The sequence below is a fragment of the Neofelis nebulosa genome, chromosome 12, assembly GCF_028018385.1.
Source record: "Neofelis nebulosa isolate mNeoNeb1 chromosome 12, mNeoNeb1.pri, whole genome shotgun sequence".
Classification (NCBI taxonomy): Eukaryota; Metazoa; Chordata; class Mammalia; order Carnivora; family Felidae; genus Neofelis; species Neofelis nebulosa.
Window position 1 is genome coordinate 77,234,691 of NC_080793.1, and position 18,662 is coordinate 77,253,352.

The following is an 18,662-nucleotide window of genomic DNA, read 5'->3' on the forward strand; positions in this document are numbered from 1 at the left end:
CCCGTTAGTAATGCATTTGGTCATGCCCACCGTCAAAGAGTACAACCTATGGTAGCCACTTTTGCCATGAACACAGTGTTGCCTTTATTTTGTATTTGACATGATGAGAAATAACTTCTATTTTTCTAAGCTAGCTACAAAAGTCCAGTTTAACTGGGCCTACGCGTGAATTAAAACATGGCTTCCTCCTCCCCTAAATAACTACGAAAGAAACCCTACTTATGTTAGTGAATGATATTCGATGGCTAACACAAATCCATGTTTAGAGACAATGTAGGGGAGCTTCTGTAGGGGAGCAAATTTTGCCACCCCCTAATTTTCCTCTTTGGCATGCTGATTATTTTAAGCTGGCAACTTTTAAGAAGCTACAGAAACAAGAGAAACTCTGAAAACCAAGGGCAAGTTGCTCTTTTAAGAGATATTTACATATAGAAGGGAAATCTCCTTCGGTACCAGTACCAAGAGGGCAATGACTCTAAATCTCTTGAAACTATTGTCAATGGAAAAGGCATGGACTTAAATTCGCCTAACATTAGCCTACTTTGCTGTGCTTTTTCTGGTAGCCTCCTATAAAGGACTCCCCACCCCCAACACCTTTTGTCTTTAGCTGAAGGTATGTTTAAGGTAATGGCTTCTGCCACGGAGTTAGTTTTCCTGGGTGTCTCCCATGTACGCAGAGGTATACCTGATATTTATTAAACTTTGTTTGCTTTTCTCTGGTTAGTCAGTCTCCCGTCAATTCGATTCTTAGACCAGCTAGAAGAACCTTAACAGGTAGAGGAAATAGTTTTCCTTCTCCACACTTCACATTTGTAAAGCTTAACAGTTGCTTACTATAGAAGCGCCTAGGTACTGCCTATAAAAGAACTGATCTTGTTCACTCTTGTTCTTATTAAGAAATATAGTAATTTGATGCAGTATTTCATTAACTACAATAAACCTTCCATCTCAAAATTGTAGTTTGTTTTGCGAATGATTCCTAACCATTCCCTATACAAGACCTTAGAGGACAGTAAAAGCAGTGTTTAATAACTGACATATAGGGAACAATTTAAATAATTTCTAGAACTTTCTCAAGGAACTTGAGTTTTTGCTTCCTTTTGAAACCCATTTTTTTTTTCATTCTTCACATTGCTCATCCCAGTAGTATGAATTTTATTTTATAAGATTTTATTGAGTAATCTCTACACCCAACATGGAGCTCGAACTTACAACCCTGAGATCAAGAGTCATGTGCTCTGTGGACTGAGTCAGCCAGGCACCCCATGTCTCAGTAGTACGAATTTTATTTAAGTCATGCTAAAATGTATAAAAGGGAGTCACAATAAACAAATTCTATATAATCCCTATAACAGGCATTAGCAATAGGGTTACGTTCAGACATATCTCACCGAGAGCCATTCTAGAAAGTTGAGGTATCACAGTAGGTAGTTTTCATGTGAGACTTGGGGAAATGAGACTCTAAAGTCTTTATGTCTACCGTGGAGAAAAATCTCTCAAAACCTGTCCATTTAAATGCAAATCAGATGCAGTCACGCTACAAAAAAGAGTGTTGAGATAACCTTGGATATTTGTAAATTAAAAAGATAAGACTTAATCATCAATTTTGCTAAACTCCAAAATCTATCATGTAATTTAAAGCAAATGGGGCACAATGTTAGTAACCAGCGATTCTAGGTGAAGGTTATATGGTGGTCACTGTACTATTATTTTTAACTTTCGGTAAATTTGCCAATTTTCAAAAATAAGAAATGAAAAAAACTGTCCATAAAAGACACCATGAATGAAGTAAAAACATAAGACATAGACGCAAAGTATTTGTCAATGAGTATCACTGATTTTAGAGAAAAAAAAAAGGGACCCATCTAATAGGTAAATCCATCTACTAAGAGCACGGGAGAAACATCTGACAGGTGTTAAAAGAAAAAACTGATTTAGATGGCAAGAGACAGCACTATCATATAATGCCCTCACTGACATCATCTTTTGAGTTTCCAGTTACGTTTTTCTTGGTCCAACGTCGGCTACCCTATTTAATCATGCAAAACACAGAAGTCTACCTATTGGCACGTTTACACATGACAAAGGTTCAAAAAATGTGAAACATTCATTCAGGAGGGTCAGGATAACAAAGCTCTCTCCATAAAACGAGAACGTTTTCTAACTTTAAGGAATAAAAAAATGTTTTCTCAGTTGAGTGCCTGGAAACTGTTTGATGTTATGACTTTGCTATGTTACCGGTTTCATTGGCTATGCTTTACAATAAAGCACGTAGTTTTGACTGTTGTTTAAAGTTTCAGCCAAATGATGAAGCGTCACATTTCCTGTTAGATCTTTGGCTGAACAGTATCAGCTTAGCAAAAGGGCACGTTTTTTGTTTTGTGTTTTTTTCTTCTCTCTTCTTTCTAATCTTCGTTATCTTTGAGCTAGGAGATGGCACGAGAGCAACCTCAAGTCACTGGCCTTTTGGGGGGAAAGTAGAACAAAAAACCAATATGCTGTGAATCATACCAACACTGAAACCGTGTGCCCCAAACCCGGGGTGCCCCTCAGGATCCCCAGGCCTTCGAGGACGCATGTGGAATAACAGCAAGGGGTTGGGTTCTGAGAGAAGGCAACTTGTAATCCAAGGGCTAAGGACCGACGGAGGGGCAGGAAGCATGAGGACGCAGGGACAGCAGAAGCCAGTCCTTCTCAAAGGGAGACACAGGTGACACTAGGACGTAAGGTCCTGGGAGGCTGGACACAAGTGGATCCAAAGAGCAACAGCCTTGATACCTGGAAATAGTACAGACTGCTGGCTAAAAACTCCTCAGAGCCCTCAGAAATTGCCCACACATGGCCCGTTCGTGCCACTCCCCATACCTACCTTCCCCTTTCTGTCTGAGATCCCTGCGCGGATTGCTATCACTGGAATCACAAAAGAGAACTGAGGCAGTCACATGGGGCACCATGAAAACAAGGTGTTTTTAAAAACATGTCTTTTAATGTTTGTTTATTTTTGAGAGACAGACAGCGTTTGAGGGGGGGAGGGGGAGAGAAAGAGGGAGACACAGAGTCCCAAGCAGGCTCCAGGCTCTGAGCTGTCAGCACACAGCCCGCTCGACAGGAGGCTCGAACCCACAAACCGCGAGATCGTGACCTGAGCCGAAGGCGGGCGCTCAACCAACTGAGCCTCCCAGGCGCCCTTGAAAACAAGTTTTTATACAGTACAGCTTGATAGCGGGGTCTGAGGAGACCGGGGGGGGGGGGGGTAGAAAGTAGAGAAAAATATTTGGAAAAACTAAAGTGTCTCTCTGTAGACACTAGAACAACAAAGATATCTTAACTTTTTAAATAACCTAAGAGATTTTTTTCTAATAAGCTAAGATGATTCACAGAATCAACTAAACTAGACATGATCACTTTCTTGTTTTAAAAAACATCTATACATTGTTGGAAGGGAAAATTAGTCAGAAATATTCATGTTCAATCAAGCCCCCTTTTTCAAGTTCCCTGAGATGACACATACTGATAACACACACAGCACAATGTTACGACAAAGTTATTTACAACGATCACTTAAAGTCAAACTCCTTATGTCACCGAATAAATCCTGCAAGATAAATTATATCCTTACAATTGGTTGTTGCTACAAATTTATTCAGATCAAGAAAACTGTCGTATTTAAAGCTCTCAAAGTAATTTTGGCACAGACGAAATCCTTTCGTTAAGTCCCTGAGCTCTTTCAACAGGCTGGTTTTCGCACCGTCTCTTCCCCAGCCACCAGGGCCACTCACGGCCCGTCCTGGCCCCATGCTAACTCTAGGTCAACATGTGATGCTATAACCTTTCTAGCCCACTGTGCTCCGGAGAAACCACAGATCTTGGAGGATACGCACAGTTGGGAGTCCCCACCCCCAAGGGCGCCCCCTACAGTTCCTTGGATGTGTATGAACAAGGCAGAAGAATCGGATGGGGTGCGTCTCGTCTCACGCATGGGTTTTATTTCTCAAGTGGCCTACGATGAAGAGTCAGCGTTTCAGCGTCTCCAGGGCTTTATGCCGCAGATGCTCATCCAAACACTGGATGGCAAAGAGGTCAATGTCCGTGTCAAACTTGTTGGCAAACAAGTGGTGCTTTCGTAGCATCCAGTTCAAGTCACCTGCTCCGAAGACACACACAGAACGCACGTGGACCCCGCTGCAGGGGGGGTAGGGGGCCCCCTTGGAGACATCACCTTCAAAGTACTGCCACTTGACGAACCTCGCGATCGCGTGCATGTCAGACATGTCATACTTCTGGCTTAGGGACAGTGAGCCTGGGACTTCGGGGATCCTCTGGATAGTGGCCCAGAGATACTCATCTGGACTGTAGGTGTCTTTGGCCCACTCCATAAACTTCTGGATCTTTTCATTCTCTAGCACATAGCCCACATACTTCCTACTGACCACAAAGTAGGCACTGCCCGAGAACAGGGGCGTTTCAAGAGGAGGGTGCATTTTGTCCGTCCCCGTGTTGGTCAGCTTCCCATTAACAACTGTATAATGCTTTTTCCACCTTTCTTTTTTATTGGATGGCATTCTCTCGGACTCTAGGCTGTTTTCACCCATTAACGATTTGAGCTTCCGGACAATCTCCAGGTTGGTTTTAATAGGGAAATCCATGCCGCAAAGATTTATCAAGTACCTCCAGTCTGCACTCATCCGGTAGAGGTCTTGCATGCAGTTGAGGTCGGCCTGAACCCGACTCCAAGAGGCATACACCACGCTCTCCAGCTGACTGGCCACGAAGACGTTACTGAAGCAGGAGGCGATGCCCATCACCGCGGCCAAAAAGGAATCCTCTGATTTTCTGTCCACGTGAATGCAGTAGAGATTCTGAGGCATATAGATGGCCCTCAGGAGCCTGTCAAGCATTTCGATTTTGTGATGAACCACTATAGAATATGCAATGGGAAACTCTGCCTCTTCTTTACTAAGGGGCTCTACGATATATTTGCGCCTCTTGACGAAAGAATTGCAATCTCTGGTCATGTTTATATAGTCGCTGGTTGTCCACCGAGGGCGCTGCCTAAATTTCACCGTTAGAATTTCAAGCTGTACCTTTTGGATTTCATCTACATCCCCCTGTAAAATTTTGGTACAATTAATATTACTATTAGGATTCTCCCCAACCAGCTCCAAATGCCCAACACTTACAAATTCGGGCTTTTGATGAATTCTTAAAACAGAGAAGGTGACTAGGGAAAACACAAGAAGCAAGAAGCAGTACTTAGTGGGATAAGAGAAAAGTCTCCTTCGCAACAACTTTCTCAGCATTTCAGACAGTGATCGAGGATTTTCCTTAATTAAGGGCAGTCTTCCAGGCTTCAAACAGTCATGATTCCCCTTCTGTCGTGGCCTCGAGAAGGGTCAGTTTGCATTTGTCAAAACGGCAAAGGCATCTTGAGATGGAAAATGGCACTGAAAGAAAAACAGAAGGAATATATATAAATACGGTCTTTGCCGACATCTTCTCGGGTTTAAAAACCATCCTCTTGGCTAGGTCAGGTATTTAAAATAGAACCAAATTGGCCAATTAGAGGAAAAGGGTAGTGTCAGAAGAAACACACAGTCTGTAATATTAATACTAGATTAGTAAAAAAGAATTCAAGGGGGGGTGCCTGGCTGGCTCGGTCGGTAGAGCATGCAACTTTTTTTTTTTTAATGTTTGTTTATTTTTGAGAGAGAGAGAGAGAGAGAGAGAGACACACAGCGTGAGCAGGGAGGGTCAGAGAGAGAGACGGAGAGAATCCCAAGCGGGCCCCACACGGGCAGTGCGGAGCCGGGTGCGGGGCTTGAACCCACTAACCGCAAGATCATGATCTGAGCGGAAATCAAGAGTCGGGCGCCTAACCGACGGAGCCAGCCAGGCGCCCTGAGCAGGCAACTCTTGAGCTCAGGGTTTTGAGTTCGAGCCCCGTGTTGGGTGTACAGATTGCTTAAAAATAAAATCTAAAAAAAAATCTATGTATAAAGATGTGCTAGAATGTCCTATAATAAACATTTTACCTCTCAGGAATATTGAAGTACAAATCAGAGTTGAAGACCTAAGCTATAATTATTTTAACTCTCCACAGCTGGTGAGGTGAGTTCCTGCTCTCCCCTCTTAAGAGTTCTATTAGCACCCTTTGCCTTGAAATCATCACTAATCTGGGTTCCTCCCGACACACCCATCGATGTCCATTGGGTGGCACCCCCGGCCCCAAATATGTGAAGAGATCAGCTCCATTCTGCTCCTCACCAGTTTGGGACTGGAGGTGCTCTTAAGGAGAAGTTCAAAAATAGCTGTGACCTTTAAAGACTCACGGGAGGGGGACAAGTCCACTGAATTTTCAAACTAAACCAGAAAGGCCTGATTTGGGCCTGTTTTGAACACCTCTCCTAGTTCCATACTGAGGGACCACAGGAAGAGAGGACACACACAGTCCAAACCAGGGACACGGATGCCTTTCCTGCAACGCTTTTCACAGGTTCGAATGATAAAGGCTTGTGAAAAACAACAGTTGTATACAAACGATAACGTATGACAGGCCTTTTGTCTAGATTCCAACGAGGAACCCGGCCCGTTTTTATTGTTTACAAGGATTACCAAGTATGTTTTGTTTGCAAAAATCAATTTCATAACTTGGCAATCGCGTCTATAACTAATAAGGGCTACTGCTCTTTTTTTCTTTGAAGATTTTATTTTACTGATTTATTTTTGAAAGCTTACTTATTTTGAGGGAGAGAAAGAGAGAGAGCGAGCATGTAGTGGGGGTGGGCAGAGAGAGGGAGAGAGAGAATGCCAAGCAGGCTCCACGCCGTCCGCACAGAGCCTGACGCGGGGCTTGATCCTGCAAACCTCGAGATTACGACCTGGGCCAAAATCAAGAGCTGGATGCTCAGTGAACTGAGCCACCGAGGTGCCCCTAAGGTTTTTTTTTTTTTTAAGTAATCTCTACAACCATCGTGGAACTTGAATTTACAATCCGAGATCAAGAGTCCTATGCTCTACTGCCTGAGCCAGCCAGGCGCCCCCAAGTGCTACTGTTCTAACAAAGAAAGTCAAATAATATTGATCGGCTCCATATCAGAGTTGGAGATCTGAAACTGGTTTTTGTTTTTTTGAAATTGTTTTTTAAGACCAGTTAGCACTAGAACTAAAAGTTCTAACTAAGAGACTAGATTAACACGAGAACTTTTAAATATTTAGTTAGCAAATAAATTGTGAATATTAACAACAGAAATAAAAATAAACAACTGGCCATTATTAGTATAACATTATGAAAAGTATTTAGATTTTTTTTTTTTTTCTTTTGCCATTTAGAATTAAAGAAAGTCTGGCTTACTTAGTTCTCAGATCCCAGGTAACAGCGTTTGTAGAGGGCCTCTCCCGCAGTCAGGCTTCTTAAATGTACCAGGCATTTAGCGATGGTGCTATGCCCCACGAGGCTTTTTAAAAAATCTGTGAAACGAAAAGGGAAATACGTGAAGGGATGTAACACACACGTAAGTGTACATACACATAAGCATGCTGGTGAACGAATCCTATGTATTCACTTTTTGTTTCTCCGAATTATGGCTGGTTCACTTTTCTCTTTTAAAATTTCTTTCCCGCCAGTCTTGTTTTCCTAATGCTTGTTGTGTATGGCTCAAGTTTGAAAATATTTGCAATTTGGGTCAAGCTTTTCCAAAAAAAAAAAAAAAAACAAAACCCTCTAGTAGCACGTCCCCAAGTGGGTGCCAAAGAATAGTTTGATGGTGGAATATGATCGGAAAATCCAATATGTTTTACCCTCCTCGCCCCCACCAGGGAAGATATCTGTGCTCACTGGCCCATTAAAGACAACCTTGTAACTGAGTTAGTGGCTTAGTTCATCTTCTTGCAAGTATCTCCTCCACCACCACCTGACACCAGACCTGTATTCAAGAAACATGGGGGGGGGTGGGGGGGAGGGGGGGAGCCTGCTAAAATACTTAAGCATCGCAACTGCTAAAACATCAGGTCATATAAACAAACTGATGCCACTAAGCAGTTCCTACCCTTTCCCGGCTCAGACATTTGAGGCAGTCTCTATGCAACCACTAAACGATCTGATCTCTAAGCTAAATGAACAGAGAAACTGAAGTGGCCTCCCACTACAAAGAAAATAAACTTCTGAAAAGTAACCTAGAAAAGTCGGTAAACAAAAGGGCAACAACGACAAGCCTTGGGCAGGGTCCCTGGACAGAGGTCTGACTTCCGGAGTTAACGCATTATAAAATGTCCCTTTGCAACAACAACAAGAAATTACAAGACACAGCAAGAAACACACAAGTCTGGCCCAGATACAGGAAAAAAAGCAGTCAATTAAAAACTGTCCCTGAGAAAGCTGGGGCATTGGACTTCAAGACTTTAACTCAGCTATTAGAAGTATGTTCAAAGAACCAAAAAACTAAAAGAAAGGATGAGAATATTTAACCAAACTGAGAATCTCAATAGAGAGAAAAATTATAAAGAAAAAACCCAACTGCAATCTGGAATTCAAAAGTACAATGACTGAACTGAAGAAGTGTCTAGAAGGGCTCCACAGCAGGTGTGAGCTAACAGAAGAAAAAACCAGTGGAACTGAGCAGAGGTCAAGTGAGAGTATCCAGTATGAAGAACAAAAAGAAAAAAGGTACAAGAAAAATGAACAGAGGGGGCCCCTGGGAAGCTCAATGGGTTAAGTGTCCCGACTTTGGTTCAGGTCACGATCTCACAGTGAGTTCGAGCCCTGCATTGGACATTTTGCTTTCACTGCAGAGCCTGCTTCGGATCCTGTGTTTCTGCACTCCCCCCTCCTGCCCCCCATCCCTCCCCTGCTCATGCTCTCTCTCTCCAAAAAATAAATCTTAAAAAAAAAAAAGAGAGAGAGAAAAATGAACAGAGCCTCATAGACCTGTGAGGTACTATTAAGCATATTAACAGGTGCACAGTAGAACTTGCAGAAGAAAAGGTGGGGGCGGGGGGACAGGAAACGGGAGAGGTAGAAAAAAATATTTAAATAATGCCGAAAACTTCCCCAATTTGATTTAAAAAAAACTAATCTATGCACTCAAGAGGTGTAATGAGCTCCAAGTATGCAAAATGGTACAATCGTTTTGGTAGTTTGGTCGTTTCTTACAAAGCTAAACATAGGCTCACCTTTCAACACAGTGATCGTGTTCCTAGGTTTGTTTGATGGTCTAAGACAGTGGCCTATGCTGGACAATGTTCTGTGTGTTCTTGAGAAGACTGTGTATTTTGTTGATGTTGGGTGAATTGTTCTACAGATGTCCATTAGTCTAGTTGGTTTATATTATAGTTCAAGTTTTCTTGTTGACGTTCTTCCTTCTACCCATTTCATAATTATGAAATGTCCTTCTTTGTCTCTAATAGTTTTTGTTTTAAAGTCTATTTTGTCAGATATTCGTATAGTTACCCTAGCTCTTTTTGGGTATTTGTCTGCATGGTGTATACTTGCATTCTTTTACTTCAACCTAATTGTGTCTCTAAATCTAAACCATGTCTCTTGTAGATATCCTATAGTTGGATTATTTTTTAAAACTCGATATTGCTGATCTCTGATTGGAGATCTTAGTCCATTTACATTTAATCTGCCACTTAAAAAAAATACTTATTCTTGGGGCGCCTGGGTGGCGCCGTCGGTTAAGCGTCCGACTTCAGCCAGGTCACGATCTCGCGGTCCGTGAGTTCGAGCCCCGCGTCGGGCTCTGGGCTGATGGCTCGGAGCCTGGAGCCTGTTTCCGATTCTGTGTCTCCCTCTCTCTCTGCCCCTCCCCCGTTCATGCTCTGTCTCTCTCTGTCCCAAAAATAAATAAAAAACGTTGAAAAAAAAAATTAAAAACACTGTAAAGCTGCTTTTGAACAAACGTTGGACTCCCATTTAAAAAAAAAAAAAAAAAATACTTATTCTTTTGGGAGAGCACAAGGCGGGGAGGGGCGCAGAGAGGGGGACAGAGGATCCGAAGGCGGGTCCTGCATGGACAGTCTGACAGCAGTGAACCTGAAGTGGGGCTCGTACTCACAAACCATGAGATCATGACCAAGCTAAAGTCGGACGCTCAACCGACTGAGCCACCCAGATGCCCCTAATCTGCCATTTTGCTATGTGACCCAAACACACACCAAGGCTTCTTCACCCAGAGTCTACTAAAGAACCTGGCAAACATTTTAGCAGGGATGAGAGAGTCTCTTAGCAGAGACAGAAAGTCTCTCCCTTGAATACGGATGCCTTTCCTGAAAGGGAAGGCTTCCTTGTGGACCGACCATGAATGTTTTTAAGTAGAAAAACACAAGTTAAGAAGACATGGAAGAAGGGGCACCTGGGTGGCTCAGTCGGTTAAGCGTCTGACTTTGGCTCAGGTCACGATCTCTCGGTCCGTGAGTTCAAGCCCCGCGTCGGGCTCTGTGCTGACTGCTCAGAGCCTGGAGCCTGTTTCCGATTCTGTGTCTCCCTCTCTCTCTGACCCTCCCCCGTTCATGCTCTGTCTCTCTCTGTCTCAAAAATAAATAAACGTTAAAAAAAAAAAAAGACATGGAAGAAGAAAATAATTCCACCATGTTAAGAAGGAAAGCCAGGACCTAACGGCAATAGATCTTAATACGTGCCTTTTTGAAATTAAAACCAAGAAGCACAAAAATATTAAGGTCTATAAATAACGAAAGTAAACTCTGACCTTTTATAATGCTGATACTAATTAAGGAGAGCTGCTCAAGGAAGGGGACAAGAAGAAAGAGGTCAAACGCACCCGAGGTAACAGTTCAGTCTCTAGAAGCGTTCCAACAGAAGAAAATGAACAATTCCAACTGGTCAGGATTCGGGTGCAGTGAAGTTCTCACTGGAGTAGGAGGACAGACAACAATGACCTCAGGGAGAGTGAGAGAGGAGGCAGCAAGTCAAATTGGAAAAGCAGACAGTCGAGAGGGAACTGATTAAACAGACCCAAGAATCCCAGGCTGACTGACAGTAGGGAAAGAAAGAATCAGCTCTATTTATGCTACAGGTGTTCAAAAGTGTCAGAGAAATGGTGGCAGATTCCAATGGGGGGTGAGAGTGCTTAAAAAACAACAACAACAACAACAACAACAACAACAACAAAATAGTTTTGACTGGCAGCTGTTTGAAAGCAGCTGGGTCTTGGGGCACCTGGGTGGCTCAGTCAGTCAAACGTCCAACTTTTGGTTTCAGCTCAGGTCGTGATCTTATGGTTCATGATCTCACCAGTTGTGAGTTCGAGCTCTACAGTGGGCTCTGTGCTGACAGCGCACAGCCTGCTTGGGATTCTCTCTCCCCTTCCTTCTGCCCCTCCCCTGCTCACGCTCTGTCTCTCTCAAAGTAAATAAATAAACTTTAAGAAGAAAACAGCAGTTGGGTCTTGGGGGGCCTGGGTGGTTCAGTCAGTTAAGCATCCAGCTCTTCGTTTTGGCTCAGATCATGATCTCAGTTTTGGGGATCAAGCCCCACCTTGGGCTCTGCACTGACAGCGGGAGCCTGCTTAGGTTCTCTCTCTCCTTCTGCCCCTCACCTGTTTGCACATGAGCTGTTTCTCAAAATAAATAAATAAACTTTAAAAAATACGAAATAAAAAAATAAGAACAGTTAGGTCTCTACCCTGACAGCTGGCCAAGACCCGAGATTTCATTTCTGCAGCCTGGGGCACACCAGGCCTAATGGAAAGCGGGGTTTCCAACCAGGAAACAGTGGGGTTAAGTGAACGCAAAGACAATAGGTATTGAGATATCCTTCCCTATTTCCAGCTATCAGTTCCCAGCACTTTGACAGCCAAGCCAAAGCATGAGTTTATTTACTAGGGAATCCAACCAGGCCAAGCCTTAAATACGCTGCTTAAATTGGAAATTTCCCCAAATGTTCAAAAACAGATTGTGTATATGGAGAAGAAAATTAATAATAATGTCCTCAGACAGATAGGAAAAAATACCGCATTCAACCAGTCAGTAATTAAAACAGATTATATAGCCTGAAAACAGACAAAACAACACTCCCACCCCATATGCTCTTTTGCAGTATGACCTTGTATTCTACAATCAAGAACAGTCAAAATTCCTTTCCCCTTGAATCTGGTCAACCTCATGACTACATTGACCAGAAGAGTTTGGCAGATGTGACACTGTATGGCCACCAAGGCTGGGTCATGTAAAACCATGCTGCTTCTGGGGCACCTGGGTGGCTTAGTTAGTTGAGCATCTGACTCTTGATCTCGGCTCAGGTCTGGATCTTAGGGTTGTGAGTCTGAGCCCAGAGTTGGGCTCCCTGCTGGGTGTAGAGCCTACTGGAAAAACAAAAAACAAAAAACTATGCAGCTTCCAATTGGTGGTCTTGGAAAATCTGCTCTCCAGAAATTTCCCTGAAGAACCAGCTTCACTGTTGTAAAAAGCCACACGGAGAGTCCATAGTACCCAAGTCAACAGTCCCAGATGAACCTAGCCTTCATTCATCCCAGCCCAGGTGCCAGACATGTAAGTGAAGAAGCCACCGGATGACATCAGCTCTTAGCCACTCAAGTCTTATCTGAATTCCTGACCCACAGAATGTGTAAGCAAAAAATAAAAATGGAAATGTTTATGTTATTACTTTGGGGAGGTCTGCTTCACAGCAGGGACTAGAAAAAATAAGAAACCACATAAACAGAACACTTAGCAAATGAAAATGAGCTCTTAAAAAAATTAATGACATGATAGGAAAAACTGAAAAACTCAATAGAAGTGCTGGAAAATAAAGTGAGAAAACTCTCAGGGAGTTAAGCAAACAGGCAAACCAACTGGTGGGGAAATTAGAGGGGAAAAAAAAAAAAAGTCATTTAGAGAAAGAACCAGACCAGATATAACAGGACCTCCAGAAAGGCAAAACAGAAAAAAAAAAAAAAAAAAGGAAGCAATTAATTAAATGGCTGAAGATTATTTCTCACAAACAAAGAATGGGTGCCAGATTGAAAACTCCTTGGAATACCTTCAACAATGCTGAAGGCAATAATTCCAGATGAGAATTCTTTGAACCAGATAAATTATTATGTCAATTAAAGGTAAATTAAAATTTTTACATCTTGAGACATGGAAATTCGCAAAACATTTACCTTTATGCACTTCATCTCAGGAAATTACTGGAGGATAAGCGCCATCAAAACAAGTATAGGGGTGCCCGGCTGGCTCAGTGGGTAGAGCGTGCAACTCTTAATCTCGAGGTTGTGTGTTCGAGTCCACTTTGGGGGTAGAGTTTACTTTAAGAAACTAAACAACACCAACAAAAAACTTCAAGTATAAACTAAGAAAGGAGACGGTGTAAGAATCAGAAAAGGTATATCCCAGGATGATAGTAAAGGAACCTCCTAGGCCAAGTCACAGGCCAACAGACAACCCTAACAGGCTGGGGCAGATCAGAAGGCCCCAGGAGAGATGTCTTCTAGATGGAACTGTTGGAATACATGAAGGGAAGAAGCATATTGAACACCGATTTCAACTACAGGCAGAGTTTGGGCAGTGAACTTGTGAACAAAGTACTTTGCAAACAAAGCAAATGATGGAGGGTTGGGGGTGGTAATTATTGATTCCAAAGAAACCAGAGACACGCAATGGTGAAAAAAGCAATCGGCGTGCTCTGTGGCTTAGCTCTGCTGGGCATCAGTCTTAATGCACACACTAGCCGTCCAATCGAGATCCAATGAAACCTTAATAGGAGCACAGAGCAACGGGAAAGATGGTCATTGAAAGCAATGGGTTGTGTGCTTTGCCCAGCGTTACATACCTGCCCGTGGGAGAGGCTCTAAGTGACGTCATTGCTCCAAGCGATAATCTCATCTACCACCCCTCCTGTTCAATCTCATCCATCACCTCTCCCAATGGTAATGAGGAGACAGAAGAAGTGGGGGGCTGTTTTCGCAAGGATAAGTACGTAGGGAGATATGTGTAAAGGAAGTCCAGAAACCACTGATTATCAAAGGTAGATTTCGGTTTGCAATTAAGTTCGGAAACGGGAGAAGACCTTATGATGTAAAAACTAACAGCTAAGTATGACTAGTGCAAGACTCCGTATTTTAAAGAAACCAATTCCAAAAGATGACATTCATCCCAATCACACACTTACTAGTTTCAGTGAATTTAGCTAAGTATCACTACCTAGAAAATGGAAAAAAAAAAAAAAAAGAAAGAAAGAAAGAAAGAAAACGAGCTACCTGTGGCTCAGGCTCTATTTCCTAAACGCTTTTTAAAATAATTAATGGTAATAATGAAAAGGCAGAGCAGGAAGAGGGAGGGAGAAAGGAATAATACAGGTTTTGTTAAAAATTTATGACGTAACCTATTTAGACCTCCAAGTGGAAGGATTTAGCGGATTTATGTGAATATGCGTATACATATGTACACACCCCTAAGAACGATCAGGATTTTTCTCTTGAGCCTCTCATTACACTCAAGACTCTGAGACAAGGGGCAAGATAAAAAGGGCCCTGCACTCATTAGCTCTGTTAACCTTGGGTAAGGTTAGAGCTGACAGTGAGTCAACGGGAAGGAAGAAAGGGTAGATTTCAAAAAGGTAAACTCCTTTCTTCTCGGCAATTTCCACCACGGTAGTTCTGGCTTCGGTCCAAACAACACTATTATACAGGAGAACAATTCTCTCTACCTGTTGCCTACTGTACCATTTTGAGTAGTGGAAATGGTTTTTTGTTCTTAAAAACACATACGTGCGCATAACACGTGCGTAAACAAACGGCCAGAAGGTCAAAGCCGGGTCCACAGCCATTGTCTTTCCACTGCAGGAAGGATGGTCTCAGTTCAGTTGGCCTCTAGTCCCACTGGAGACTCCTCTGGGGCTCCATTTCACAAACTCCCAAGGACCGTCGTTGCGTGACCCAGAGGCTGCCGTGACAGGAACAAAATAGCCACTATCGTGATCAACGCTAAAGGTGTCTGTCCAAGGATCTCAGAAGATGGCAACTCAATCAAGGGTGACCAAGCGCCATCCTGAAGCAGCCAAGGGAAGGGGCAGGAAGCAGCTAAGACCCCAAGGCCATGTCCTGCCATTCAGGGTAGAGTTCTTCCACCTGTGCGTCCATGGCCTCATCGGAGGGAACCTCGCCCGTCACCTCGGGTTTCTGAGGTGTCACGTTTTATTTTTAAGGGTTTTTTTTTTTAAGTTTATTTATTTATTTTGAGAGAGAGAGAGAGAGAGAGCGCGTGCAAGTGAGCAGGGGAGGGGCAGAGGGGGGCGGAGAGAGAGGATCTGAAGTGGGCTCTGTGCTGACAGCAGAGAGCCCAACGCGGGGCTTGAACTCAAAATCCGTGAGATCATGACCTGCGCAGAAGTCAGATGCTTACCGACTCAGAAGTCAGAGGGCTTCCCGAAAAAGAGCCTTCTGTTCGGTCAACAGACATAATGAGTGATTCTCTGTGCCACATTCTGTGCCTGGCCCTGCGGTGGGGGGGGCGGGGGGGGCGCTGGGTTCAGCCCTCTCCTTCAGTCACACCATCTGGTGTTTCAGTTGTAAGATCTTATTTTGTGTGGAAAGAGGGCACAGGAAATGGGGTCCAGAGCTGTTCATAGTAGGTTTCCTATTGCCTGTGTTTCTGTGGCTGGACCCCAAGAAAACTCTGGAACGAACTCTGGGAGATGGTGACCGAAACTGTGGAGCTTGGTGTTTTTAATCATGCTCCTAAGCTTGGAGCACCCCAAGAACTTTTCCTGGCCAGTCTGGAGGAGCAGACGCTGTTGGGGTCTCAGGAGCTTGTGCTAATGTGACACCTCAGGGGGTGCCTGGGTGACTCAGTGGGTTAAGCATCCGACTTCGGCTCAGGTCATGATCTCACAGTTTGCGAGTTCGAGCCCCATGTCGGGCTCTGTGCTGACAGCTCAGTGCCTGGAGCCTGCCTCAGATTCTGTGTCTCCCTCTCTCTCTCTCTGCCTCACCCCTGCTCGTGCTCTGTCTCTCTCTCTCTCAAGAAAATAAACATTAAAAAAAATTAAATTATATAGCATAACTAATGAGAGTTTCTCAATGACCTGTTCCTGATTTTAGATGAAATTATACATAGGTTTCATCTGTGTGATCACCTATATGAGAGAAAGAAGGGAAGGAAGAGGTAAAGAAAGGGTTCTCTACACCTGAATTAATGGCATGAAAAGGTCTATAGCTTTTTTTTCATTTATTCACTATACTATTGTGGGACGAAGCTATGAACTTCAATGAACTTCATTCATGGCTGGAAATAGCATTCACTTTTCTCCCTATTGCTTCTTCCCCTGGAGGCACAACCAAGCCCTTAAGTAGCTGATGCCAGAAAGAGGAACTTGAAACCTACCATTTCTGCCTAGCGGCCTCAGCTGGCCAGATGCACCGCACCCAGGTCTCTGCCGCAGAACTAACTGAAAGCTGTAAATCCACCAAGAGGGAAAGAAAGGAGATGCACCTGGGTGGCTCAGTCAGTTAAGGGTCTGCCTCTTGGTTCCGGATCAGGTCACGATATCAGTTCGCGAGTTCAAGCCCCGGATCGAGTCATGATCTCACTTCGCAAGTTCGAGCCCCACTCTGGGCTCTGTGCTGACAGAGCCTGCTTGGGATTGTCTCTCTCCCTCTCTCTCCGCCTCTCCCCTGCTCATTCTCTCTCTCTGAAAATAAATAAACTTTAAAAAAAAAAAAAAAAGGAAAGAAAGGATCCAGAAGGCTTCCTCGAATACAGCTGACCTGAATCTTGGAAGATGAGTAGGATTCAGACAGTAGGAAAAAGGAGAGAGAACACATCTGAAAGCCTGAAGCAAAGGAAGAGACTGTGATGTATGGCAAACCCAGTTTTAAAACGAAAAGGAAAGTGAGAGATAATAGCTGTTTGCCCCTCATGTTCCATAGCCCTGAAGACCTCTTTCCAAAATCTATTACAACAAGAAGTGTGTTTCTCAATGTGGTAAACCACAACAATGAATAGATTTTTTTTTAATGCTCATTTATATTTTCGAGACAGAGAGAAAGAGCGCACGAGCAGGAGAGGGACAGAAAGAGAGGCAGACAGAGGAGTCGAGCGCACAGCCCGATGTGGAGCTCGAACTCAAGAACCGTGACGTCATGACCTGAGCCAAGTTGGACACTTAACTGACTGAGCCACCCAGGCGCCCCAAAAGAGGCTTTTTAAATTAAGAGAAGACACGGCATGAAGGAACATATGTTAGGAGAGCACTGGGAGGAGTGAACCCAGGTTGTGTGAACACAAAAAACCTTTGTAGGTTAGTGTCATGAAAATTTGAAGGTAAAGAACAATGATCATCTGTCTGCCCCCCTCTCAAAGACTGCCTACACATCTTTAGTGTTATCCCACTTTCCTGAATGCAGGACTTAGGGCTAAACTAACTTTGAAATGGGACAGACAGGTCCACTAAGGCGGCAGAGTTCATTTGTGGAGGCAGACCTCGATAGACTTAAATGAAATATATCTACTTATGCACGTGGGTGCACATACACATTTGTAAAAAAGGAATCTTCACCTCATTACCACTGCAGGCCAAAATCAAGCGTGAGAGATCTTATCGTTCACTTCAAACTTCCAGACTGAAAAGTAGTAAACTTTTTTCTTTCACTTTTTTAAATCTAATCCTAGGTGGTTTAGACTATTGAATAGACCACCACGGTGGTATGGAAATGGAACTTTGGATTTGAAAGGCACATTCAAGTTCATTTTGTCCGCTCTTAATTTGGATGATGAGAAAACTAGGGCACAGAGAGCACATGGCTGGCCGGGCCACACATCAAGAACAATTCTCTAGCAGAGACATCTCAACACTGGCCCTGGTTTCCATCCCACCTGCTCATCACACAGCCCGTGTGTCAAGCGTTTTCTGAACAATCCCGATTTCAAATATTCCAGGCTTTAAATACTTCCCAGGACCAGAAGTTCTAATTCCAAAAGACTAGATTCCTTTTTGTTTTTAAAGGAAGTCCTAAAATTCCAGGTCATAACATGTGTCTGGATTTTTGGCCTGCTAATCACAATTGTCAGGGTAGATATTCTCTATCATACAGAAAAATATCAAGTTAATCTTTGGCAGAAATGAGAAGTGCTCTTTTCAACAGGTCAAAGTCCAGCTCAACCTCTAGGTCCTGTCCCCAAATTGCAGTTGATCGTCCCTTCTTTGAAATTGAACGTCACTCACTCACAGAGTGAGCCACAGAGAAAAACAGCAGTGTGAACTCAAATAGGAGGGACTATAAATCCCAACTATGTCATGTCCTTTTTCTTTTTTTAATATTTATTTATTTTTGAGAGAGAGAGAGTGTGAGCAGGGGAGGGGCAGAGAGAGAGGCAGACAGAGGATCCAAAGAGGGTTCGGTGCTCACAGCAGAAAGCCCGATGCAGGGCTCGAACTCACAAACCATGAGATCATGACCTGAGCCGAAGCTGGTCCCTCAACCAACTGAGCCACCCAGGTGCCCCGAAACTATGTCACGCCTTAATGCATGATTTCAGCAAGCTGCCTAATCTCTCCAAGTGTTATTAGCTTCCTCATCTGAAAAATCGAGGTCATAATGCCCTCCTCATGGGGTTGGTGGTGTTTAGAAAACCCTACAAAGCACTTCGTACAGGGACTAGTATGTGGTAGCTTCTCCATAAACAGAAGAGGTGTCATCACCATCATC

General features: G+C 43.6%; 1 protein-coding gene across 2 annotated transcripts; it reads right to left on the minus strand.

Annotated features, from left to right (window-relative positions):
- Nucleotides 1-1,268: 1,268 nt before the first annotated feature.
- On the minus strand, nucleotides 1,269-11,055 carry GCNT1 (glucosaminyl (N-acetyl) transferase 1). Of its 2 annotated transcripts, XM_058695664.1 has the most exons (4): nucleotides 10,776-11,055; nucleotides 7,853-7,922; nucleotides 7,352-7,467; nucleotides 1,269-5,444 (listed from the first exon to the last, which is right to left on the minus strand). In XM_058695664.1, the coding sequence occupies exon 4, from the start codon at nucleotides 5,298-5,300 to the stop codon at nucleotides 4,014-4,016; it is 1,287 nt and encodes a 428-aa protein (XP_058551647.1). In that variant the 5' UTR covers nucleotides 5,301-5,444; nucleotides 7,352-7,467; nucleotides 7,853-7,922; nucleotides 10,776-11,055; the 3' UTR covers nucleotides 1,269-4,013. The 2 variants fall into 2 exon arrangements, with proteins under 2 accessions (XP_058551647.1, XP_058551646.1); XM_058695663.1 differs by lacking the exon at nucleotides 7,853-7,922.
- Between the last annotated feature and the right edge of the window lie 7,607 nt (nucleotides 11,056-18,662).